Source organism: Ornithorhynchus anatinus, chromosome 10, assembly GCF_004115215.2.
Source record: "Ornithorhynchus anatinus isolate Pmale09 chromosome 10, mOrnAna1.pri.v4, whole genome shotgun sequence".
NCBI lineage: Eukaryota > Metazoa > Chordata > Mammalia > Monotremata > Ornithorhynchidae > Ornithorhynchus > Ornithorhynchus anatinus.
In genome coordinates this window covers 19,777,486-19,801,814 of record NC_041737.1, presented here as the reverse complement: position 1 = coordinate 19,801,814, position 24,329 = coordinate 19,777,486, and the positions used below count along the sequence as shown (strand labels likewise).

Here is a 24,329-nt window from a genome sequence, read left to right as displayed (position 1 = left end):
TGCTGAAGGATTGTCATGTCAATCACTGTGACTGCAGCAGTAGCAGGGAGGGGGGGAAGATGAGAGAGAAGAAATTTACATTTGTCCCAAAGCCAGGGGGCAGAGTAAAATAAGATTCAGTGGCTGGAATCTGATCATGAGAAATACACTGCTGGCTAGGGCCTTCAGTTGCCACCTCCCTCACCCTCAGCCCCAACAGAACTTGGTGTTCTAGAGGAGGCTTGCCACTCACCTACAGTGGGCTCTTTGGAATCTAACATTCTCTTGGTCCCACCCCACTTTTCCAGAATAGCTATCATGGGCAGCAGCTGAAGCTTGTCGACACTGCTGAGGCAAGTGGGAAATACATGAGGAAATCCTGCTGGAAAGGAAAGGGGCCTTGGAGTCAGAAGACCTGGCTTATAACACCAACTCTGCCACTTGTCTGCCATGTAACCTTGGGCAAGTCACTTAATTTCTCAGTTTCCTAATCTGTAAAATGAGGAGTAAGACTGTGAGCCTCATGTGGGACATGGACTGTGGCCAACCTGATTATCTTGTATCTACCTCAGCTCTTAGTACAGTCCCTGGCACACAGTACACACTTAACAAGTACTATAATTATTATGGCAGTCAGACATCTGTTTCTCACTTCTTGATGTTTGCCAGGACTGTTGCTCAAAATTTGGACAAAAGAAATGCCAGTTACCCAAAACCCCTTCACCCCCTATATTAGGTTAAAAATTAGGGCATTCCTGCTTTACTGTTAAGGAATGTGACATCCACTCATTTCCTTCCTGTTTTAATAATACTAATAACTGTGATATTAGTTAAGCACTTACTTTGTGCCAGGCACTGTACCAAGCGCTGGGGTGGATACAAGTAAATCAGATTGGACACAGTCCCTGTCCCACCTAGGGCTCTCAGTTTCAATACCCATTTTAAAGATGAGGTTATTAAGGCACAGAGAAGTAAAGTGGCTTACCCAAGGTCACACAGCAGAGAGAAGTGGCAGAGCTGTGATTAGAACCCATGACCTTCTGACTCCCAGGCCTGTGCTTTATCCACTGTGCCATGCTGCTTCTTGCAGACAGGTTGCCTCTTGCAGACATAATAATAATAATAATAATGTTGGTATTTGTTAAGCGCTTACTGTGTGCAGAGCACTGTTCTAAGCGCTGGGATAGATACAGGGTACTCAGGTTGTCCCACGTGAGGCTCACAGTTAATCCCAATTTTACAGATGAGGTAACTGAGGCACAGAGAAGTCAAGTGACTTGTCTATAGTCACACAGCTGACTAGTTGCAGAGCCGGGAGTCGAACCCATGACCTCTGACTCCAAAGCCCAGGCTCTTTCCACTGAGCCACGCTACATATTCAGTGGAGAACCATACTACCTTGCTCACAAAGGAGCCTGGACTATCGAAAAGCTGGGTACAGAGAGCTGCTTTATGAATAGAGTAAAAAGAAGTTTGAATTGATTTGTTGTCTGTCTAGAGCTAAACATTGTTTGGCCTTATACTAAGCCATCCCCAGTCTCATTTCCCTCCGACGAGTGTGTGAAGATGTTTACTCTAAGCTCATCTCTGTATATTTTGGGGATATGTGGTAATGTTTATTTTACAGATAGAATATGTTCTACTTGAGCTGTTCTTACATTTCCATGGTGGTGACAATGGCAGCCTTGTGTGGGGCCCCAGATGGGGAGGGTGTGTATTTCTGTGTGTATGCATATGTGTGTGTGTCTGTATAGTGGGGAGCGAGCACTAATAGAAAAGGAAAACATAACCTGCCCCATACTGCCTTAGGGTGCCCTGGGGGCTGGAAGGACAGGAACAAAGATAGGGTTGGAGCAGGAGCCAGAACCCGGCCATTGCAGTAGCCAAAGCTCTAGAGGTATGAATACCCCCGAATTTCCCTTAGCTTCAAGGCACTGGGCCTAAGAAGAGGAGACCTTGGTGACTAGCTTGACCATTGACTGCTTATCATGATGCCTTTGATTCAAACCTCTGATGGGTTTCAAAGCTTCTTTATTCCTTTTAAGAAAGTTGCAGGTACATGTGTGCCATATGCACTTGCTGTTTGTTTTCTGAGCTCACCTACTGGCTTATAGAAGCCAGGTATATGAAATATTTCCATTACTTTTTGCAGATGTATACATTGGGATATTTGAGATGTAAAGGGTAGGGAGAGATGCCCAAGAGGAATGGGCAGGAGAGTTGGTCTGTCAAGTGGTAGCAAAAGAGATCTCTATCCAAAGAATTAGAGAATGATCCTGGAGCTGACTTGTCACACTCCCTCTCTCTCTTCCCCAACCACCATTGCCCCTGGCCTGCTATATTTGGGCAAGTTACCTATTTTCAAGGACATTACTGAAGAGTCCACGACTAATACATCTCAGTGTGTACAAACTGATGACAGTGTACAGTAGTGTGTGTCATTTGATCCAATTCTTCTGAGAGTGGTGGTTCAAGGCCTGCCCTCTTTTGTAGTTACTTAAATCAGGTCCCTTTGTGAGGTCCTGGAGTATCCTCTGTCCTCCTTGATAATGCTAATAGTAAAAATAGTATTTGTTGAGTGCTTACAATGTGCCAAGTACTGTATTAAGGACTGGGGTAGATAAAAGATAATCAGGTCCTACAAGAGGCTCATTTTCTAATTAGAAGGGAGCTCAGGTATTGAATTCCCATTTTGCAGATGAGACCACTGAAGCAGGAGAAGGGGAGTGACTTGCCTAAGGCCACACAGCAGACAAGTAGCAGAGCTGGGATTAGAACACAAGTTCTCTGACTCCCAGGCCTAGGGTCTTTCCACTAGGCCATGCTGGCACATAGTAAGTACTTAACAAATACCATTAAAAAAAGAGTTATGAGAGTGTTAGGTGGGAGAGGATTTGAAAGCCAAGATGGAGTTCAGTTTTGAAGATGATGAGCTTTCTCCACAGAACATCCATCTAGAGATGTCTTGGAGAAAGGAGATGCGTGATTACAGAAGAATCTTCCTGAATATTGGCATTTACAGTTATCAGCCTGCCTATTGATCAATCAGTGATGTTCGCTGAGTGCTTACTATGTGTAGAGCCCTGTAGTAAGGGCTTGGGAGAGTACACACAGGAGAATTAGCAAACAGGTTCCTTGCCAAAACAAGCTTACAGTCTACGGCCTGCAGCGTGGCTCAGTGGAAAGAGCCCGGGCTTGGGAGTCAAAGGTCATGGGCTTTAATCCTGGTTCTGCTGCTTGTCAGCTGTGTGACTTTGGGCAAGTCACTTAACTTCTCTAAGCTTCAGTTCCCTCATCTGTAAAATGGTGATTAAGACTGTTAGCCACACATGGGACAACCTGATCACCTTGTACCCCCCCAAGCACTTAGAACAGTGTTTTGCACATAGTAATGCTTAACAAATATTATTATTATTATCATTAAATGTATTGCCTCTATTTCCAAACCTGTTTTATGCTCCTCTGAGGTCACTAACTCCTCTGTCTTTAAAGAGCTGTTCTATGAACCCTGAAAAACCTGAAAAGGAACTCAAGATGAGGAATACATGGTAATGAATTTGGGTACTTACTGCTTACTATTTGCCAGGCACTGTACTAAGTGCCGGGGTAGGTACAAGATAATCAGGTTGGACACAGTCCCTGTCCCACATGGGACTCTGTCTTACTCCCCATTTTACAGATGAGGTAATTGAGGCACTGAGAAGTGAAGTGACTTGCCTAAGGTCACTCAGCAGACATGTGGATGAGTCAGGATTAGAACACAGGTCCTTCTGATTTCCAGGCTTGTGATGTCCCTGCTAGGACATGCTGCTTCTCAATACTCATGAGAAGTAGTCATCTTACTCATGGCAAAAATTCTAGTGGACGGTACGAGTGTGCAGGTTGGGCCAATACTAGGAACATTCTTTAATGAAAGGAGCTAATCCCAACCTGTAATCCAGAAGCATGCTGTTTTATGTGGATGTCAAAGAATGTACTGGCCAATACTTTCCTTAACCTGGCTCTACTTTCAAGTTTTATCCTTTTCCACTTCTGCAGAATGGTGGAAATGGTGGGGAGGAGGAGGTTAACGGGAGATAGGAGAAAGGAAAGTTATATACTGACAATCAATCACTGGTATTGATGGAGTGCTTACTGTGTGCGGAGCACTGTACTAAGCAGGTGGGAGAGTACAGCCCAACAGAGGTGATAGACAGGTACCTTGCCCAAAATGAGTTTACTGGTGATTAACATTTATAATTTGTTGAAAGCTGCTTCTGCCTTTTTCTTCTTCCCTTTACTCCCTGAGTCCCCTCTGACCCTTTTTCCATTTCTCTCTGTCCTTTTCCGCCTGCAGTGCACTAAATGCACGTTTGGTGTAATAGATATGGAAGGGTAGCAAGAGAGGGAAGGATGGGAGCTGTGCATGTGACCAGCCAGCTACTCCCCCTCAACCTTTGGTTCCAACTCCTGCCTTGAAAATGATTTGGTATCAATCATCCAACAGGGTGCTCAGCTTACTGTCAGTCAGTCGATCGTATTTGAGTGCTTACTGTATGCAAACCACTGTACTAAGTGCTTGGGAAAGTACAATACAACAATATAACATATTCCCTGCCTACAACAAGGGTGATGGAGTCCAGCTGTCAATGCTGGATAAGCCCTGCTCCATCATACAGACAATGCTTGGTACAGTGCTTGGCACACAGTAAGCCCTCAATAAATAAGATTGAATGAATGAATAAAGACTTTAGGATCAAGAACATGTTCAGAGGGATTGATTATCGTGCTAGAGGTTCGCAGAGTGCCACTCACCATCTCTTGTTCCTGACAGCCGGGTTTGTCCTAGGGCAGTGAAAGCAATAAATGATTAGGTGACCAGATATGCAGCAAATTGCATGCAGAGAAGCAGTATGGCCTAGTGGATAGAACACGGACCTGGGAGTCAGAAGAACCTGGGTTCTAATCCCGGCTCTGCGGCATAATCTTGGCATAAACTCCATGCTTTAATTACTTATCGGTAAAATGGGGATTAAGACTACAAGCCCCAAGTGGACATGACCTGTGCTCAACCTGTTTGCTTTGTATCTATCCCACTAATAGAACAGTGCCTAGCACACAGTAAGTGTTTAGTGAATATAATAAAAAAAAAAAGGGACAAGCCAGAACTAGTCATTTAGATTCTGATCTGTAAAATTTATTGCCACAACAGTATGTAGTATCAAGTAAAATGTATCTGCAATTCAGTTTCCTTAGGAATGTACATTTGTTATGAATATTAGATTTCTAGGTATTAGATATTTCATTTCAAACAGTCAACTCCAAAATAAGTAATTAATCATCTCCTTGTGTACCATTTTCTGTCAGATATGAATTAGGAGCTGCCTTGTTCATTGGATGGGCTGGAGCATCACTATGCATAATTGGTGGCATCATATTTTGCTTCTCAATATCTGAAGGCAATAAAAGCCCCAGGTATGGAAATAGGTAATAATAATTATTATTATTATGGTACCTATTAAGCACTTACTATGTGGCAAGCACTAGAGTAGATACAAGGTAATCAGGTTAGGCACAGTCCATGTCCCACATGGGGCTCATGGTCTCGATTTGCATTTTACAGATGAGGTAACAGACGAGATAAGTGGAGTGACTTGTCCAAAGTCCCACAGCAGACAAGTGGCTGAACCAGAATTAGAATGCCTGACCTTCCATTGATAGGTCCACGCTCTATCCGTTACACCATGCTAATATACTACAAGCCTGTTAGAAAAGCACTGTAGGACCTTAAATCACAGCGAGAGGGAACCCAAGAAATTAATAAGTGTATGTTAGGCAGCAGTGTCTCCTTGAACTAAGAAAACTAGAGCTGAGTCAACATAATAAGTTCTGCAGGACCATCACAGGGCCCCTGGGTAACTGGAGGAGAGGAATGGCAAGGGCAAATGAAGCAACAGGGGGAGAGTGACACCACAAAATTTCAAGGAAAGCACATGCATATAGCCAAGTTAACTCCTCTTGGAGTCCCTTTTAACCCAACACAGTTTAAGACAGAAAGCACTCATTGAGACTGAACAACAAGGGCCTGGTGAAGACTACACTGTACAATTTTCCTCCAAACCAGAAAGATTAATGGAAAAAGTCATAGAATTGTTTACCGTCAATATTTTTGAGTGTTCTTGCCTAGCTGGCCCTATTAAGACATTTTTTTCGGTAGGAATTTTCACTTAAAAATTGATATTCCAGTAAAACACAACCTCATTTTTCTGGTTCGGCTTATCCGGATCTCCAGTTTATCAACCAAAGCTATTTGTTGAGCACTTACTGTGCACTACACTGAGCACCTGGGAGAATATAACTGAGTTGTAGGCACATTCCCTGCCCACAATAATACCTTTCCTTGATCAATGTAGATAAATAAGATTATACACTTTCTAGTTCTTTCGGAACTGAACTTAAATGACCAATGAGAGGAAAATGCGTTTATCAATTTGGTTGTATATTGGTGTGAGAGACACTGAAACAATTTTCTGCCTTTCAGAATGGGATATGCATACAATGGGGCCACATCCGTTTTGTCTTCTCGGACAAAGTTCCACGGTGGAGAAGGAGATTTTAAGACCACAAGTCCTCCGAAACAATTTGATAAAAATGCTTATGTCTAACAGCACTGCTACAAAAATTGGAGTTTTTCATTAAATGTGAATGGTTCACAGAATGATTTCCAGCAAAGCTCCATTGTAATTATTACTGATACCTTTTAAAAATATGAACTTGCAATGTGTGTTGATTTTGTGGATGTAAATTTTCTTATATGGTTAAATACACTAATCATTTTATGCTATGGCTTTCTATAAAAATAAACAGGCTATTTACAGTTACTTTAACAGGTTTGAATTACACATACTTGTAAGAGGTGCGGTAACGTGGCAAATATTATGGTAGCATATGATAGAGGTATTTATTCTTATAAGGATTCCAAGGCTTCATGCCTCTGAAATCCTTTTCCCAGGGGCTAACTTCTCCATTTTAATCCTAAAATACTACCATAGAGTGAGGAGGGAAGACAGAAGAAATCTGAGGCTTATATTAGAAGCCTATTCTGAGCATTTTATAAATGAATACCTTGATAACCTTCACTCAGTAGAATTTTCTGCCTCAAAATGAGTAACTCAATTTCATAGACTTGCAAATTCTGTTAGCAAACTCCAAATTTTTGATCAGTTGTTCCAATGCCCTTATTCCTATGGAAACAACGTGGGAACAAGGTTCTTCCTCATGTGCAATTGAAAAGGCTGTGAATTGGTGGGCCTTATCATATACAGCAATAACAAATCCAATAGGAAATTACTTTCCATCATAGATTACCTCATTTTTAATGCATTGCATCAGCAGGCAATAATATGTATATTTCCACTTATGTAAAGTATTATTTCTCTTTAAAATTATAGCTATGCTGTTTGAGATGAGAAAAGTTAGGTTACATTTGTAAGGCAAAGGTGACGATTTAAAAAAAAAATTTAAAGGCTCACAAAATGTTAAGTACTTTACAGAATAAGCCAAGTCCAAGAATGAGGATGCTGCCTCTTGATGTTCATGCTGCCCTCCTCATGAAAGCCCACCGTGAGGAGAATTAATGAAATCACCCTGCTACTGCTTCCGTTTGGCCCCAGAATACCAGGTAAGGTGAATCACTGTATTCCTGGTTTTCCAACCACCCCATGGGTTCACTGGGTATTGCTCTCTCTTCTCACAGCACAATGTTTACAGACAGTGCTTTGGGCCATTATTGCTTTAAAATTCTTCAAGAGCTAAGGAAAATGAGCACTGTTAACCAAGTTGCTGAAGAGCTTATAGTGAGAACCTGGCATGGAAACCAGGCATCTCGATTGTAATGTCCATGCTCATTCTCCCAGACATCATTTCTTCTTCTGGAGCTACACTGAAAACAAAAAAATGCTGATCTGATTACTTCTTATTTTGAAACCCCAGGAGTTTATAATTTCACTGGCTCTCATATTCTTTATTGTATTGTACTCTCCCAAGCACTTAGTACAGTGCTCTGCACACAGAAAGCACTCAAATACTATTGAGTGATTTCTCTCAAAATTCTGTGAAGTATGTGAGGGGATGGCAGATTTGTGAGAGGGTGGCGGATTTTAGATATGATGATGAACAGGTATTGGTCATGACTCCTGTGAGTAATAGTAGTAGTAATGGTATTTACTAAGCACTTACACTGTGCAGAGCACTCTGCTAAGTGCTGGGTCAGAATAAATTTCCCACTGCTAATTGCGAGACCTCACTCAAGGAGTGTTGTCAGTCTGGGGAACTGATAACATGCTGCACTCCTTCACCTCCAGTTCCATTTTATCATTCCTAACACTCGAGGTAGAGTGGCTTGTCTACTCAGAACAGGGCTCTCTACAAAATAAGCATTCAATAAATACCACTAGTTGATTGACTGTCCAAGGAAATACCAAGCACTGAAGCCAAACAATTACTTCAATCTCATCTACTATTCAATTTTCTGTAAAACTAAACACATTATGTAATACATATCAAATGAAGAGCTGGGAAGGTAAATTCCCAAGTTCAAAATAAGACTTCTTGGATTTCTAGACGGCTTCCTCTAATGAGTTCATTCAGCAAGTGACTTGAATAAGAATTTTACTTATCAATAAGCAATATTTATTGAGTGTTCTGCCCTGACCACTTGGAAGAGTACAATAAAGTTGATAGTCACCATCCCTGTCCCCAAGGAGTTAGCGGGGGAGGCAGATAAATAAATTTCAGGTGGGGGAAGTAACTGAGTTTAAACAAATGTGCATACGTGCCATAAAGGGAGGTGAATATGGAGTAAGTTCCAAGTGCTTATCTTTAAAGACAATTTGATTTACAATTAAATGACCAGACTGGAAAATTATGAAACCAATAAATCCTAGAAATAGACTTCCTTCTTCCCTCATAGAATGGAGAGAGATCACACTTCGTTAGTGCTCATTTTACTTAACGTGGCTATGAACTTTGATGTCCATGCTTGCATGTGTTTTTGCTGCTGCTATTAGCAATACTGCCTGTGTTGCTTCTAAGAGTCAACGCTGGATTCTGCTTTCTAACTTGTGGAGGTGGTAGTATATGGATGGTGTTGCTTAAGAGGGAAGGACAGGGAGACTATTATGCCCTCTCTCCCTAACACTCATGTATTGTATGATCGGTTCATTGGCAGACAGATATATAGTCTTAGGGCACCAGACTCCAGGCTGCAGTATGAATACAGCCAGCTAAGTTTGCTAGAGGTTGCATTTTAGAACCCCCCAGGAACTCATTTGGAGTAGTAGTATTTATTAAGCACTTACTGTGGGCAGAGCACTGTACTGAGCATTGGAAGAGAATATTCAGGTGGGAATCAGGCATGTTCCCTGTCCATTAGGGGGCTCGTGCCATTTGGAAGTAAGGTGATTGTCCCAACCCTTTTCTGGTTATCTTTAATGGCTCCAGTCTGAAGGCTTCAGCTAATCTTCATGGCTGAAAAGGTACATAGTAAGAAACACTAGCTGAGGGAGCCAAGAATACATCAGTCAGTCAAAAGACATGAGAAACACTGCTGGCTATGGAGCTGTTATATAAAGGGCAAAAGCCTTCTTTTAGGATCCACATATTCATATCAGAAAAAGCTACAAGGAAAAATCTCAGTTCAAACATGAGACCGTGCTGGATATGGCAAAGTAAACTAAATAAACAATAAGATATAGCAATTCTGGCTGGGTAAACAGCTCACTGACTAAATCCTATAATAAAGGGATACTTTTATTCAGAAAACAAACCTCTAAAGGTTTGGTTTGGATAGATTTGTAATAACTCAGCCTCAGGCACAATGATACAATAGAGGGTTTTACTTAAGAAGTTCACAATTAGAAAGAAAAAGAAAACACTTGTCACCCCAGATACTTAGCCCAAGCACGTTTGGAGTACAGTAGTGTTATGTCTTTTTTAAAAAAAATATAAAAATGCAAATTAAGATAATGAATTCCTTTCCTTTACACAAATATAACACTGTAAGAATATACCTAAATTCCTAAAAATTCACATAAATGAGGTATTTATTATGTAAATTTTTCACTGACAAAACAATAGGAACATATTTTAGTAACAGGTTACTCAACTTTTTCCATTGATAGTACTATAAAAGTTGATCTTACGGTCTGTAGCATCATCTTAAAAAATGGACAACTATATATGATGTATGTATATATGGTATATATACACATACATACAATAGAACTTAGTGATATAAAAATTGTAGTTTTGTCTTATCTCCAAAGTAAATACAAGCGTGGCAATAATTTAGAGGTATGAAAATAATGGTGCTAATCTGGAAGCATGATTTCATGTTTCAGAGATACTTATATATGGGCTTTGGCTGCATTCTATAAACCAAGCCTACGGTTAAGTCTAACTATATTTTTTGAAGGTGTTCAAGTTTACATATAAAAATAATCAGTTTATTATTTCAAGTAACATTCTTTTGGTCCTCTTTAAGGACCATCACCAAAACTGTATTCTGAACTATAGCACTGAGTATAACAATGCATATAATAATTTAAATCACATTAAATTGTGTTATTTAAAAGACAAAATAAACCCAAAGTTAAAAACAAAGGCAACAACAAAAAAAATTTAAAAAATTGTTTGGAGAAAATAAAACTACTAAAGTACCTTCCAGAAGAAAACAATCTATGGGAAAGCTGACAAGTTGCTTCAAATACTGTTTGAGCATTCCATTTATTCTCAATAACTATTCTTAAACACGCTTCAAGTTACTCTTTCTCTGAATAACCTTTCTTGTGCGAAATACTGTAAAGAATATGAGTTGGACTAGACTCGTTACTGGAGCCTGGCTACTACACCAGAAAATTGAGATCTAACAGTTACATATCCGAAGAGTCACTCCAGTCCGTTACAGTCACCAAGCTGCTCTTTAACGTGCTTACTGTATCAGCTTCATGAAGTCCTGTTAATAGAAAATTCACAAGGATTAATTAACAAAACCATTTTCCTTATCCCATCAAAAGATAATTTTCCATTATAATTCATTTCAGAGGTTATGCCAACATTTTCAGTGACGACTGTTTTGGTATTTGGCTTTGCCTAAAGCAACTTGTGGGTCCAATTTTTCTCCTATGCCAACAGAATAATGTTGACTGAAAACGCTGCTGGTTATCTAGCTTGCATTACAGTATACTCTGTTTGTTTAGTAAGAGTCATTAACTAGAATATTCTGTTCTTCGCTTTATGGAGAGCTGAAGTTGCTGGCCTGCAAGTTTACACACCGCTGAGCTGGGACACAGGGTAGTCTGAACTTCTAAGCCCGGCCTGGACTAGAATCATTATTCATTCATTCAATTGTATTTATTTATTGAGTATTTATAGATAAGCAGCATGGCTCAGTGGAAAGAGCCCGAACCTGGGAGTCAGAGGTCATGGGTTCGAATCCTGGCTCTGCCAGTTGTCAGCTGTGTGACTGTGGGCAAGTCACTTAACTTCTCAGTGCTTCAGTTACCTCATCTGTAAAATGGCGACTAATTGTGAGCATCACGTGGGACAACCTGATTACCCTGTATCTACCCCAGCTCTCAGAACAGTGCTCTGCATATAGTAAGTGCTTAATAAATACCAACATCATTATTATTATTAAGCGCCTACTATGTGCAGAGCACTGTACTAAGCCCTTTGTCTTGAGATATGTAAAGGATGACAGTAGAGACAATATTAACACCACTTCCCTACCCGTACATCTACCTCATTTACAGCACCTCATAATCACACCTGGATGCTATCACAGAATCCCCATGAAGGATTTCAGGTCACTTCAGCTTGGCTTGCATTAGTTCCAGGCCATAAGCTGCTATGATTCCCTGAGGCCAATGAAGGCTCTACCACAGACCAAATGACCAATCCAAGCACCTGCTACTAAGGGCTTGGCTAGGGACAGAGTAGTGGCTCAGTACTTCCCAGGGATTCAGAGATGAGCAGAGCAATGGCCTCTCTGCTCCCTTGCCATTGCTTCTATTCCCTTCCTTTGATATGTCTATGGGAATTAGGTAGTGGGTGCTGCATTCAGGGAGCAACGCTTTGGATGAATCAAACGTAAATCAAGTTCGAGTGGAAGGGCAAGAGGAAAGCCTTTTCCTTGGTGGAGCCCTGAGAGATTTTTATTGGGAATTTGGGTTTTGGAACAGAAGAATAATTATTATACCAATCTATTGGTTTTGCAGGTAGATAGAAATGTACTGGGAGAGTAGCGTGGCCTAGTGAAAAGAGCACCGGACCAGGGTTCTAGTTCTCATTCTGCCACTTGTCTTCTGTGTGACCTCGGGCAAGTTACTTAAGTCTCTGGGCCTTCATTTTCTGATCTACATTCCTGTTCTCCCTCACCTATTTAGATTATGGATCCTGTGTGGGACAGGGACTGAGTCTGATCGTCTTATATTGCACATGCTCCATGTCTGGTACAGTGCTTGGCACAAAGTGAGCACTTATATTAATTGGGTAATATTATTAATAACAGGATATGGATTATTGGGATTTGACACAACCCTTTCTACTCGAATCCCCCCTCTAAATTATTATTTTAAAATTAGGATTAAAACTGAAAAAAATACCCAATCCAAAATGTATTTAAACTATTTTCAGGTTTTTCTTAATATCTCACAGCCAAACTTCTGTTCATTTACCAATTCATCTCTCTTCCACAATTGATTTAAGTTGATTTAGAGCTTATCAACATCTCCACTTTCATCACATTCCAAAATATATATTATGTCTGAAAGCCGAAAGCTAAGATCATTTTTAAATGTAATATTAAGAACTTCTTTGGAAGGGTGGTGAGAATTTTCTTTCTTCTCATTTGTCAAGTGAGAAGTCAAGTTTTCTTGGGTAACCTGTGGTCATCTTTTTCATTTATCTCATTTATGAATATTGACTTTTTTCTCACATCAGGCTCCCTAAAGTCCTCACCTCAAATACTTAGATCTGGTAAATTTTGGAATGACCCTGGAATCTGATACCCTAAATTATGCAAAGCTTCTTTAACACTTAGGTATACAGCAAGCAGCTGTGATAGCAAATGATTAATGTCTGAAAACACTTTCCATGTAGATGCTATATGTGAACAATAAACAATAAAGGCTAAAGTAAACCTTGAAATTTAAATCTGATTTTAACCCCATTTAAAAAAAATGAAGCCTGGTAATTACATACCCAAATAATATCCCTACTCTAAATATAATGGTTGAAAATTCTTGGACTTTAATCTTTAGTGATTCTGGAGTTGCAGCCATGTGACAAATGAAACTAAATAAAATTTTCAAACTATTATACCTTCTTAGCTGCGATTCTAAAGGAGAGAAAAACATGCAATTACAGGAGATTTTGAATTTCTTGGGCTATCACATATGCAAAGGAATGATCTCAGTCTGGAGGTGGGGGCTAAAAATTTAAATTTCATTGGTAATGCATGACTGGAAAGCCTATATCTCTCCTCGAAGAAATGTAAGCCACTTAGACAAGGGTTCAGGTTGAAAAAAATATAACATGTCAGGTGACTCAAAAATAAGTTTGTTTGATAAAAGCCAAATTATTTCTCGACTGTTTCTGGGATTCATAAAATAGAAATAAAAACCTGGGACCCTAATTTTCGAGAGCTGAGTTTACAAAAGCACAGTATTGTTTCCTGTCACTTTCCCGTAGTTCGAAAACCAAAAAGTGCAACGGCACAAGTTTGCAGTAAGCATTTCAGCAACTAACCTTCACCCTTTGGCTCCTTAGGAGTGTGGGACCCCCATGCCTTGGTAACATGGGAATTATCTGCTTCATCTTTGGTAGGGACTGATCCACTCCGATCTTTTCCAACTGCTTTTCCCAAAGATTTTTCTTCTTCCAAAGATGATATATCCCAATCATCATCATCCACATCTGCACACTAACCACAAAGGAGAAAAAGAAAGCACTTACATTTTTTTCAAAGGAAATATGTTTCATGCATTTGGAAGCCCTGTAAAAGAATAGCTACTTCATTTTTCCATCAGATCAGTGGAAGTTGACTATGCCCCAGAAAACCAGTGTTCATTTTCAAACAGTTGAAACTCTTTTACACTCAGTATGATGTTAGGATTCTCTGCAGTCACCAAACATGGAATACATAAAATGGCCATTAAGTATAAGTGGTTCCCTATTAGGAAAAAAAAAGCATTTGTCCATCGAGAATTATTCCTGATTAAAGAAAATGGTTGCTGTTTATGAAGGAAAATCTAATCAGGTTCACCTTCCCCCTCCTTAACTCAGTGTGAGTGTGAGAGTAAAATGAGTGGGAGTTTGGAGTTCTTTGAAAGAAAGGCACTAGATTGATGCAGTAGGTAAGGTGTTATCAACTTTTGAAGAAATGAAAAAAGGTTATGCATTTTTTGCTCCAGGGGCAAATCTTTCATTTTGGGTGTAAAGCTTCTCTGGGGAGGAAAGAGAGGGTGCTGTGGGAGGGTAGATGAGTTTGTTCTCTGCCTCAGCAACGACTACATCAGACCCCATTTTCTCTTGTGGAGGAGAAAGAATAAGACCCAACTTCCTGCTGTGGGTGGGACAGGACCAGGCCAAATCTTCTTGCCATGGCCGACAGTAGGCAGGACCTCAGACTCTGCTCTGGCAGGGACAGGACCAAGGCAAGACCCTGGGGGCCTTTCACAACAAGGAGTGGGCAAGATCTTAGGCCCCACCAAAGGTGGCATGTGACTCAAACAATCAAACAATCAATGATTTTACTGAGCACTTATGTGCAGAGCACTATACTGAGCACTTGAGAGAGTACAATGAAGTTGTTAAATACAATCCCTGCCTTCAGGGAGCTTATACTAGTAGTATACTAGTAGTAATAATAATAATAATTGTGATGAGAAGCAGCATGGCTCAGTGGAAAGAACCCGGGCCTGGGAGGCAGAGGTCATGGGTTCTAAGCCCGGCTCCGCTGCTTGTCTGCTGTGTGACTTTGGGCAAGTCACTTCACTTCTCTGGGCCTCAGTTACCTCATCTGGAAAATGGGGATGAAGACTGTGCCTCCACATGGGACAACCTGATCACCTTGTATCCTCCCCAGCACTTAGAACAGTGCTTTACACATAGTAAGTGCTTAACAAATGCCATTATTATTATTATTATATTTGGTAAACATTTACTATGTGCCAAGCTTTGTACTAAGCACTGGGGGAGATACAAGATGATTGGGTCCTACATGGGGCTCACTTCTAAGTAGGATGGAACACAGGTATTGAATCCCTATTCTGCAGATGAGGGAACTGAGGCACGGAGAAGTTAAGTGATTTGCTCAAGGTCACGTAGCAAGCATGTGTCAGAAGGAGGATTAGAACTCAGGTCCTCTAACTCTCAGGCCTGTGCTGTTATCCACTAGGCCATGCAGCTTCCCAGTCTACAGTCTATGCTGCTGACAGTCAAACAGACTCCTCTTCCAACAACCCAGAACTTGCTCCCTTGATGGTGGGAGGTGATTTTGTTCGGCTCTTGGGCCTGACCTGCCCATTGCTGAATGGGCAGGGAATCTGGACCCGCCAAGTTAGAACCAGTTGGAAAGTGATATGTCATTCTGGTGGTTCCAGGATCCATATGGCTCCAAGAGGCAGGGCAGGGATGGCCAAAAAACTGTAGGGAAAATTGTTCCTTCACCCCGTGTTATAATGCCCATGTTCTGCTTAGAAAGAGATGTTCATAAAGTAGCTCTAAAGTAGGGAGCCAGGGGTTGAAAGCTCTCAAAGGATGTATCTTAGATTTGGTAGCCTTTTAGGGAACTGGGATTAAAAAAAGGCTAAAAATGATCTTTTCACTGATTGGAATGTGAAGTGGTGTGGCCCTTATTTTGGCCTGTGCTTAATTCAGTAGGTTTCCTGGAAAGACCAGCTATCACAATTCCCAAACAATAATGAAAACTCCAAAAGCACACATCAGGTACAAAAGTGTGAAGCAAAAAAACTAGATATTGCATGAAAGTGGACAAACTGAGAATCAATGTGACAAATCATATGTAGAAGCAGCATGGCCTAGTGAAAAGTGCATGGGCCTTGGACACAGAGGATCTGAGTTCGAATTCCCGCTCCACCAATTGTCTACTGTGGAGAAGCAGCGTGGCTCAGTGGAAAGAGCACGGGCTTTGGAGTCAGAGGTCATAGGTTCGAATCCCTGCTCGGCCACTTGTCAGCTGTGTGACTTTGGGCAAGTCACTTAACTTCTCAGTGCCTCAGTTACCTCGTCTGTAAAATGGGGATTAAGACTGGGAGCCCCACGTGGGACAACCTGATTCCCCTGTGTCTACCCCAGCACTTAGAACAGTACTCTGCACATAGTAAGTGCTTAACAAATACCAACATTATTATTATTATTACTGTGTGACCTTGGGAAAGACACTCAAATTCTCGGTGTCTCTGTTGCCACTTCTGCAAAATGGGGATTGAATACCTGTGCTCTTTGTGACTTGGACTGTGTCTCAACTTAATGACATATCTACCGCAGTGCTTACAACATTGTGAAATGCTTACTGTGTCTTAAACAAATACCATTAAAATAAAAAAATCAGAATCTGTTCAGTTAAAGAAAAATAAAGTTTTAGACTAACTTGAGGATAAGGTTGGTCCTCAAAATGACTTTTTTAGGAAATTGAGATTTCCTACTTACCCATTATTTATTAGTATTATATTTTTTGATTGGAAAAGAGGTATAAATCAATTAGCAATTTCCCTTTTCCTTACACTGAAATTTCAATTATGACTCTGAAGAGGCAGATCTGAATAACTTCTAATATGTCTAATATGTATACACTAATATATTTTTTATATATTATACACTTTCAAATGTATAGAGCCTGAATAACTGCAGAGATGGGAAGATTCCCAAAGTCATAAACATGCAAATGGAATGTCTTATCTTTTAAAACCATGGAGAAGCAGCAAGGTCTACATATAGGCCCTAGGCCTGGGAGTCAGAAGGGCCTGAGTTCTAATCCTGACTCCACCACTTGTATACTGTGTGACTTTGGGCACTTCATTTCACTTCTCTCTGCCTCAGCTATCTCATCTGTAAAACAGGGATTAAGATTGTGAGCCCCATGTGGGACAGGGGTGGTGTCCAACCTGATTATCTTGGGTCTTCTCTAGTACTTAAAATGGTGCTTGGCACACAGTGTTTAACAAATGTCTCAATTAGGGGGTAAGGCCAGTCTTGACATTGAATGTAGTTCCAATCACTTAACTTCTCTGCCTGGAAAAATGTGAACAGTGTCAACAGTTTTAGTTGCGCATTTACTCTATCCAGAACATTGTACTAAGTACTCTGGACATGATGCCTGTCCTCTTAGAGGAGATGCACATGAAAATAAATGAAAGGTAGCACGAAGAAAAAGAACAAAAGAACAACCAGGAGTAAGGAGTATCCAAATGCTTAGATGCTTTGCAAGAGCTGGCAGTAGTGATGGGAAACTGGGTGGGGAGATAGCAAAATATTAATTAGCAACTACCTCCCTACATCACCACAGAAAAACATAAGCGAACCATATAAAGAGCAGATCTTTTCATATTTGTTGAATTTTCTACTGTAACCAAGTGAGTGGAAAACTAGCAGGATAGGAGGAAGCAACAGAAGAAATAGAGATGCAGACCCATCCATACTGATTTCTAGAATGCTTGTGATTCAATTTTGTTTAACATCAAAGAACAGGGATAATGTAATTTGGCCATAGTACTGTTTGCTAAGCGCACAGATACCTAAGGATTTTATTCAGAGAAGTCATTCCATTGGAGAAGTTTCAGTGGTTTAGAATCAGACAGAGAAATCTAAGATGACAGACAAATGCTGGTATTGGTACAATGGTTCATCTAGTCCGGTCTTGCTTCCATCAGTAGATACAGTTGTTTTGGCAGGAGCCTTTATAGATGCCTGCCATGACATCCACCCAAATGCACCAACTTTACTCCTCTATATCCACTTTCCTTGTAACACACTATCGACTGCTCAGTGATGAATGTATAAATCCCTGCTTAAATCAATTGGCCTTTTCCACTATTTCATATTCTGACAACTACATCAGCCTCTGGCTGAGACCTGCAGAGAAGCATTATCCTTCATTCATTGGTTGTAAAGCTCCTTGTTCAACTCTCACTTTCAGCCTGTAAAATCCAGTTGGCTTTATCCCCCACACTTCCTTTATCCACCCCTTCAAACAGCCACCACTTTGGCCCAGGCACCCATCATATCCCAGTTAAACTACTATGTCAGCCTCCTCACTGGTCTTCTGTCTCTACCTCCTATACTCTCTGGAACATGCTTCACTCTGCTGCCTAGATCATTTTGCACCCATCTCACTACTCCTCAGAAATCTCCAATCGTTATCCATCTATCTCCATATCCAGAAAAAATCCTCACAATTAGCTTTGTCACTCCACCAGTTCTCTTCTTCCTATGCACTAACTCACTTCTCCCACTGCACCCCACCTCATCATTTCTGTTTCTCCCAAACTCACCTTCTAACTGGCCTCATTCTTGTCCTCCTGTCTCCGAGCCTGCCTTGCTTATACCCTTCCTTCCTCCTAGAACTCTTTCGGCACCCCCTTCCAATTCCCCAAATCATAGCCTCTCCCTCTCTTCAAAGCCCTTCTGAAATCCCACCTGCTTCAGGGAGCTTTTCCTATATTAACCTTCCTCCTTTTCAATCAGTGGTCTATATTGAACACTACACTGTGCAGAGTACTGTACTAAGCACTTGGGAGAGCATAATACAACAGAGGTGGTAGATGTTAGACATGTTCCCTGCCCACAATGAGTCCTCCTAACTACCCCCTTAAGCACTTAGACTCAAAATCACTTGTACCACTTTGTACACATCGATTTACATACTCTTCCATTTAAGCACCCAATTTTCCACATAGCCTTCTTACCTAGCCTCTTCTCCTACCCCCAAATTATTTGGGGGGCTTGATTGGGCCTCACTTCCCCACTGCTCCCCTTTTCTCCCTCTTCCACTCCCCAGGGAATGTATTGACCTGGGACACTCCCTCCTCCTCTCCTGCCATGCTGTATACCCTCTGGCTGCTGTCTGCCATCAAGTGCCTGCTCACCGGCAGCATTACCCTAAAGACTTTTTTTTTCACATTCAGCCCTGACCAACCGACGTGACCTTTGCAGTGGGTCAGACTCAAGATATGTATGGAGAATCAGCACCTTGGCCAGTATACAGTTTTCACTGACCATACAAAACTATTTGTAGCCATTATTAAATCTAGAAACTGCTCTGTAAATTTGGCTGCCCTAAAAAGAACACTGATTCCAAGACTTCATGATAGCATAGTAGAAAGGATTAGACCTTTCTAATCCGTTCCCCATTGCTGATGGGATAAGGCAGGTACATTTAGTGGGCCCGGTCCTGTTGCATACATTCTACACAGCCTAGACCTAGATGCAGGTGTGAAACTATGCTTCTGTTCCTTTAGGAAATGTTTCCAATCAAGAGACTCGAGTGAAATCTAACATCTTACAGATGGCCATTTAACATTTGTTGTATACAGATGATTTCACCTTTGAGGCACCCTCCCAAGAAGACATAGAGCTTATTTTAAATCACTTTGTCGATCAGCCAGGTCCACCACTTAGTCTAAAGAAATCTGAGCCAATGTGTCAGTTTGCACCAGGGGACCCATCCACATGCAACCAAAAATCCACATGGGCAATAAGGAATTAAGCACTGTCACCAACCGTTATCTAAAGTAGCACTATGACCAATGATGTATGTATAGGCAAAGAAGTTAAAAGTCAAGTTGAAAAGGCCAGCACATCCTTTAGGAGACTGTCAAAAAGAGCGTGATGGCAGCATGTGAGAGGCATGGCATTAGGTTACAGTCCAAACTAAAGATCTACAGAGCTGTAGTGCTGTCCAACCATCACCATGGCTGAGACCTGGACGCCATGCCTGACCCCTTGGGCAGTTCCCTCCACATCACTTAGGGTGATATTCAGCATCAAATGGCAGGAGAGGATCATAAACAACAAAGCCCTGGAACAAAGTCAGACTCCTCGAAGCTATGCTCACCTCAACACAGCTGCGCTGGGTGGGACATGTGAGGATAATAGACGACAGTAGGATACCCAAACAGGTGCTGTATGGAGAGCTGAAATTGGGAAACTGAAAGCAAGGAGGACAGAGGAAAGGTTTTAAGGACACAGTAAAACAGAGCCTCAGACGATGCTTCATCTCAGCCGAAAACTGGACGCCAACTGCCACAGATGGAGCTACGTGGTGTGCTCTGGTCAAGAAAGGAGCAGCTCTTTTCGAGCATAATCTTCAAAAGGACTATGAGACAGAGAGGCAAAAGCAACAACAGCACCAGGCTCTGCAAGCAACAGAACAACATAACAAAGGACATCTGTTTGTGTGCCCAAGAGTCCCACATGGGCCTTTTCAGCCACATACACAAGCAGAGGTGAATTTCACCTTCTTGGCATCTTCTTCAAACACAAAAGGCAATTACATATATACACAGGTAGACAGCAACCATCCCACCAAAGTCAACATCTTACCACGTTGTGGAGGACAAAAAAGGCAGAAGGAGGAAAAAACCTACTGGAGCTGATGAGCACCCTGTGATGAAGACTTCTGACCAAAGAACCACCTAGAACATCTCACATGTTGGACAGGCCCACCAGGAATCCTGAATTTGGCTAAGCAATCACAGGCAATGAAGACTTCAGCAACTATCGAGGTGGCTATCCTGGCAAATGCTTACTCATCTTTGGGGCTACAGCACAGCATTGGCACGACGTTGTAGCTGGTTTGGCTATAAATGGGTTTTATAAAGAAAATTCTTGTACACCCTCTGGCTACACCCCTGCCCACTTACTTGCTTTTTGCCCCACCTAGAAAAATGACTGGTAGGGATGAGAGAATGTGATTGGCATTGTGCAAATGACTAACAACATAATTGTTCCCTACATGCAACTTCTCAGCCCATAAGTCTTCATGACTGGACCATGGCTTTTGGGGCTTTTCAACAGGAGATTCCAAGAAGCAAACTCTTCTTGAGTATGTATTTGTACATATATGTATATGAAATGATTTCTCCTCTTTTTTGCTGCTCCTGGAGCATGTAATTTCGCTATGTCCAGAATGTTATCGAAAGTTTCTCTCCTGAACTGCAAAAATATTTTAGAATGTTTGGGGTAAAACCTATAGTGGAAAATGCCTAATTTAAATGGGATGGTAGTTTGGGTTCATCAGCTGGAGGAACTCCTAGGAAAACACCCTTATATCATCAACACTATTCTGGGAAGATAAATTAACACATTATCAATATGAAGATATTCAGAAGCAATCGTCGTGACTTGGTGTACAACAAATCAGACCAGACAAAAATTCTTCTATAACAGCAAAATACCATCACCAGGGATGATAAAGAAGCAAGAGAGAGACAATGAACCTGAAGACAAAGCACTTATGAATGCAAAATAAATGAAAAGCTGGAACAACTTTTTTTTTTTAAAGATCATCAATAACAGTAAAAAAATGCAAGAAAAAGAAAACCACTATTTAAGAAGAGAGGAACAAGACAAGGAGAAAGAAGAAGGGGAAATGTCAGAGGGGAGGTGGAGGTCTGGACTGTAAGCTCATTGTGGGTAGGGAAAATGTCTGTTTATTCTTGTCTTTTCCTAGGCACCTAATACAGTGCTTTGCACACAGTAAGCACTCAATAAATACAACTGACTGAATGAATGATAGGAACGAAGGTTCAGGAAAAGAGTGGAAAATCTAAGAGACAGAAACATTACAAAAATTGAAAAATGCATGGGAAAGAAAACAAGAAGCTCATCTATACAATCTGGTCTAAGAATGGTAATTCTTCTAATGACTAAAGAATAAAAGGAGGCAGTACCTTTAATTCTTCTTTGTTGTCTATTACTTCCTTTTTCATAAATGCCTGAGTAACATTAATCCCACCAACTAGCTTATTCAAACTTCCATGACTTGATAATGTCTTTTCAACCTTTTCAGTTAACTTTTTGATGCTCACGCCTATATGAAGAAGAAAAATGAATTTTAAAATCCAGTCCTGTCTCTCTTTAGAGTCCATTTAACACTAGAATAGAAAAACACTGATGAAACGCTCCAAAGATTTACTATCCCAAGGGGTTTAACAGTGAAGGTGTAACTGGCCACACTTCACCCACATCCTGCCTCTGGCCTGAATGCCCTCCCTCCTCAAATCCGACAGACAATTACTCTTCCCTTCTTCAAAGTCTTACTGAAGGCACATCTCCTCCAGGAGGCCTTCCTTAATTCCCTCCACCCTTTCCTCTTCTCCCACTCCCTTCAGTGTCATCCTGACTTGTTCCCTTTATTCATCCCTCCTCCCAGCCCCACAGCACATAATTGTAATTTATATTAATTCAATCATATTTATTGAGTGCTTACTGTGTGCAGAGCACTGTACTAAACACTTAGAAAGTACAATTCAGCAACAGAGACAATCCCTGCTCAAAACAGGCTCACAGTCTAGAAGATGTCTGTTTCCCCTGCTCTAGATTGTAAGCTCACAGTGGGGAGGGAATATGTCTTTTTGTTTTTCTATTGTACTCTCCCAAGCGCTTAGTACAGTGCTCTGTACACAGTAAGTGCACACAATAAATCCAACTGAATGAACTGTGAGGGGAGATGTGGCTGAAGCTGATGAAACTGCTGTTGGGGAGTGTGGGGGAAGGAAGGCAGGAGAGCAACAACAGACCCGGACCCAAGGTGGTGGGTTTATCTCCAGCCTTCCTGCAGCTTCACCTGGTTAGCCCTTTCGAACCCCCAAAGTCACTGGCCAGAAACCTTTGAAGTCTGCACATCACCGGCATCCTTGCCCTACTGATAGAGCAGAATCTCTTGTTACTACATTAATGTCAGTTTAGGATGCCCATAATCAACAGCATTTTTGTATAACCACTGACTTCTGAAAGTTGCTTTCAGGACACCTGGTTTCTAATTTCTAAATTAAAAAATATTATTTCTTCATTGTGGTAAAAATGTGAAGCTTACAAACTGAAAAGTGGAAAAAGTTTTTGGCTCTGTGCATCATGAAGGGCTGTGAGGCATTCATGCTCTCTGGCACAGACAACCCTCTGCATTTCCACAGTCTCCCAGCACACACTCAGGTCCCTCCGCGGCTATCAGCCATTCCTACTGCCATTCCCAGGCCCAGATCTAACCCTGGATCGGCAATTCATTCAAGCAACACCTGAGAGGTGACTTGCAGCTGGCAGTTCCAGGTAACGTTGGGCATATGATGGCAGGTGAGCATCTCACCTGAGGATGTCCTGGATTTTGTCACAAGCCATAATCCAGGATGTCTCAGTGATCCCAAGGAATGCCAAAATACTACAGAACCCATGGACATAAAATGTTTTAAGAATTAATACTATTAATATGTTAATAGTTGTTAGAAATATACTTTTTCTGCTTTGTATTTGATCAAACCACAAGACTGATTTTAACATTTTCTCTTTAACATGGGGATTTAGGAGGAAATGTATCTCCTTTGATTAATACTAGTTAAAAATTTTCCCTAATAAAAATATTTTTTTAAAAAAAGAAAACAGACTTCTCGGAGGCTTAGACGGTGCTTCAAGCTCTTCAATTTCACTTTCTTCAGTCCAATCAGAATCACTTTTGTTAATGTCCTTTCCAAAGTTATTCACAACAGTTTTAGATGATGGCTGCTGAAGTAATTCGGGGTACACATACGACTGTACAATCATTTCTTCGTCTAACTCCTCCTCTGAACTAAATGGAGGGGTCCTATGAATCAACATTGAGCAAAAAGAGAACATGAAATTATGCTTGAGTTAAGTTTCAATACTTAACAGTTACAGCTACAGTATGCTGCTAGTACTTCCTCTAGTAGCTAATGAAAAATGCAGGATGTTTGTACCTAAGCCAGAACACAACAGGGAGGCTCAGGTGGTAATGCCAATGGATAAACTTCAAAATTAGAAGCTTGGGGGCTTTGATGTTGACACTGCCATTTTAAGTCTGTCCAAGGCAAAGTCATCTTACACTCTAGGTTTCCATTTTCCTAACTGGGAATTGGAGGAAGAAAGTGCATGCCTCTTACAAGCACTTTACATACCCTACAGCAGGTCTGGTAGAAATGAATAAGTAAAAAGGTGTGAAATATTAGTGGCTGTAGTAGTGTGAGAGGAAAATTTTGAGGGACCCTAAATTTATACCATTATCATTTATATTATTTAAACTATTGGAAATAGGAAAAACATGAAAGTAAGGAATTGTT

The 24,329-nt window shown here is 41.0% G+C and overlaps 2 protein-coding genes across 13 annotated transcripts in view; one reads left to right on the top strand and one right to left on the bottom strand.

Annotated features, from left to right (window-relative positions):
• Nucleotides 1–6,845, top strand: part of CLDN10 (claudin 10) — a 143,890-nt gene extending 137,045 nt beyond the window's left edge. For 4 of the 8 annotated variants that reach the window (XM_029073371.2, XM_029073372.2, XM_029073363.1 and 1 more), the window contains 2 exons: nucleotides 5,326–5,445; nucleotides 6,500–6,845. In XM_029073371.2, coding sequence (XP_028929204.1) covers nucleotides 5,326–5,445; nucleotides 6,500–6,623 — 244 coding nt within the window. In that variant the 3' untranslated portion in view covers nucleotides 6,624–6,845. The remainder of the gene's footprint in view (nucleotides 1–5,325; nucleotides 5,446–6,499) is intronic. The other 4 variants (XM_029073364.1, XM_029073368.2, XM_029073369.1 and 1 more) reach the window with 2 other exon arrangements.
• Nucleotides 6,846–9,836: 2,991 nt separating this feature from the next.
• DZIP1 (DAZ interacting zinc finger protein 1) overlaps nucleotides 9,837–24,329 on the bottom strand; it is a 51,464-nt gene continuing 36,971 nt past the window's right edge. For all 5 annotated transcript variants that reach the window (XM_007667970.4, XM_007667973.4, XM_029073360.2 and 2 more), the window contains 4 exons: nucleotides 23,640–23,836; nucleotides 21,933–22,072; nucleotides 13,768–13,942; nucleotides 9,837–10,972 (listed from right to left, as the gene is read on the bottom strand). In XM_007667970.4, the coding sequence (XP_007666160.1) occupies nucleotides 10,890–10,972; nucleotides 13,768–13,942; nucleotides 21,933–22,072; nucleotides 23,640–23,836 (595 nt within the window). In that variant the 3' untranslated portion in view covers nucleotides 9,837–10,889. The remainder of the gene's footprint in view (nucleotides 10,973–13,767; nucleotides 13,943–21,932; nucleotides 22,073–23,639; nucleotides 23,837–24,329) is intronic.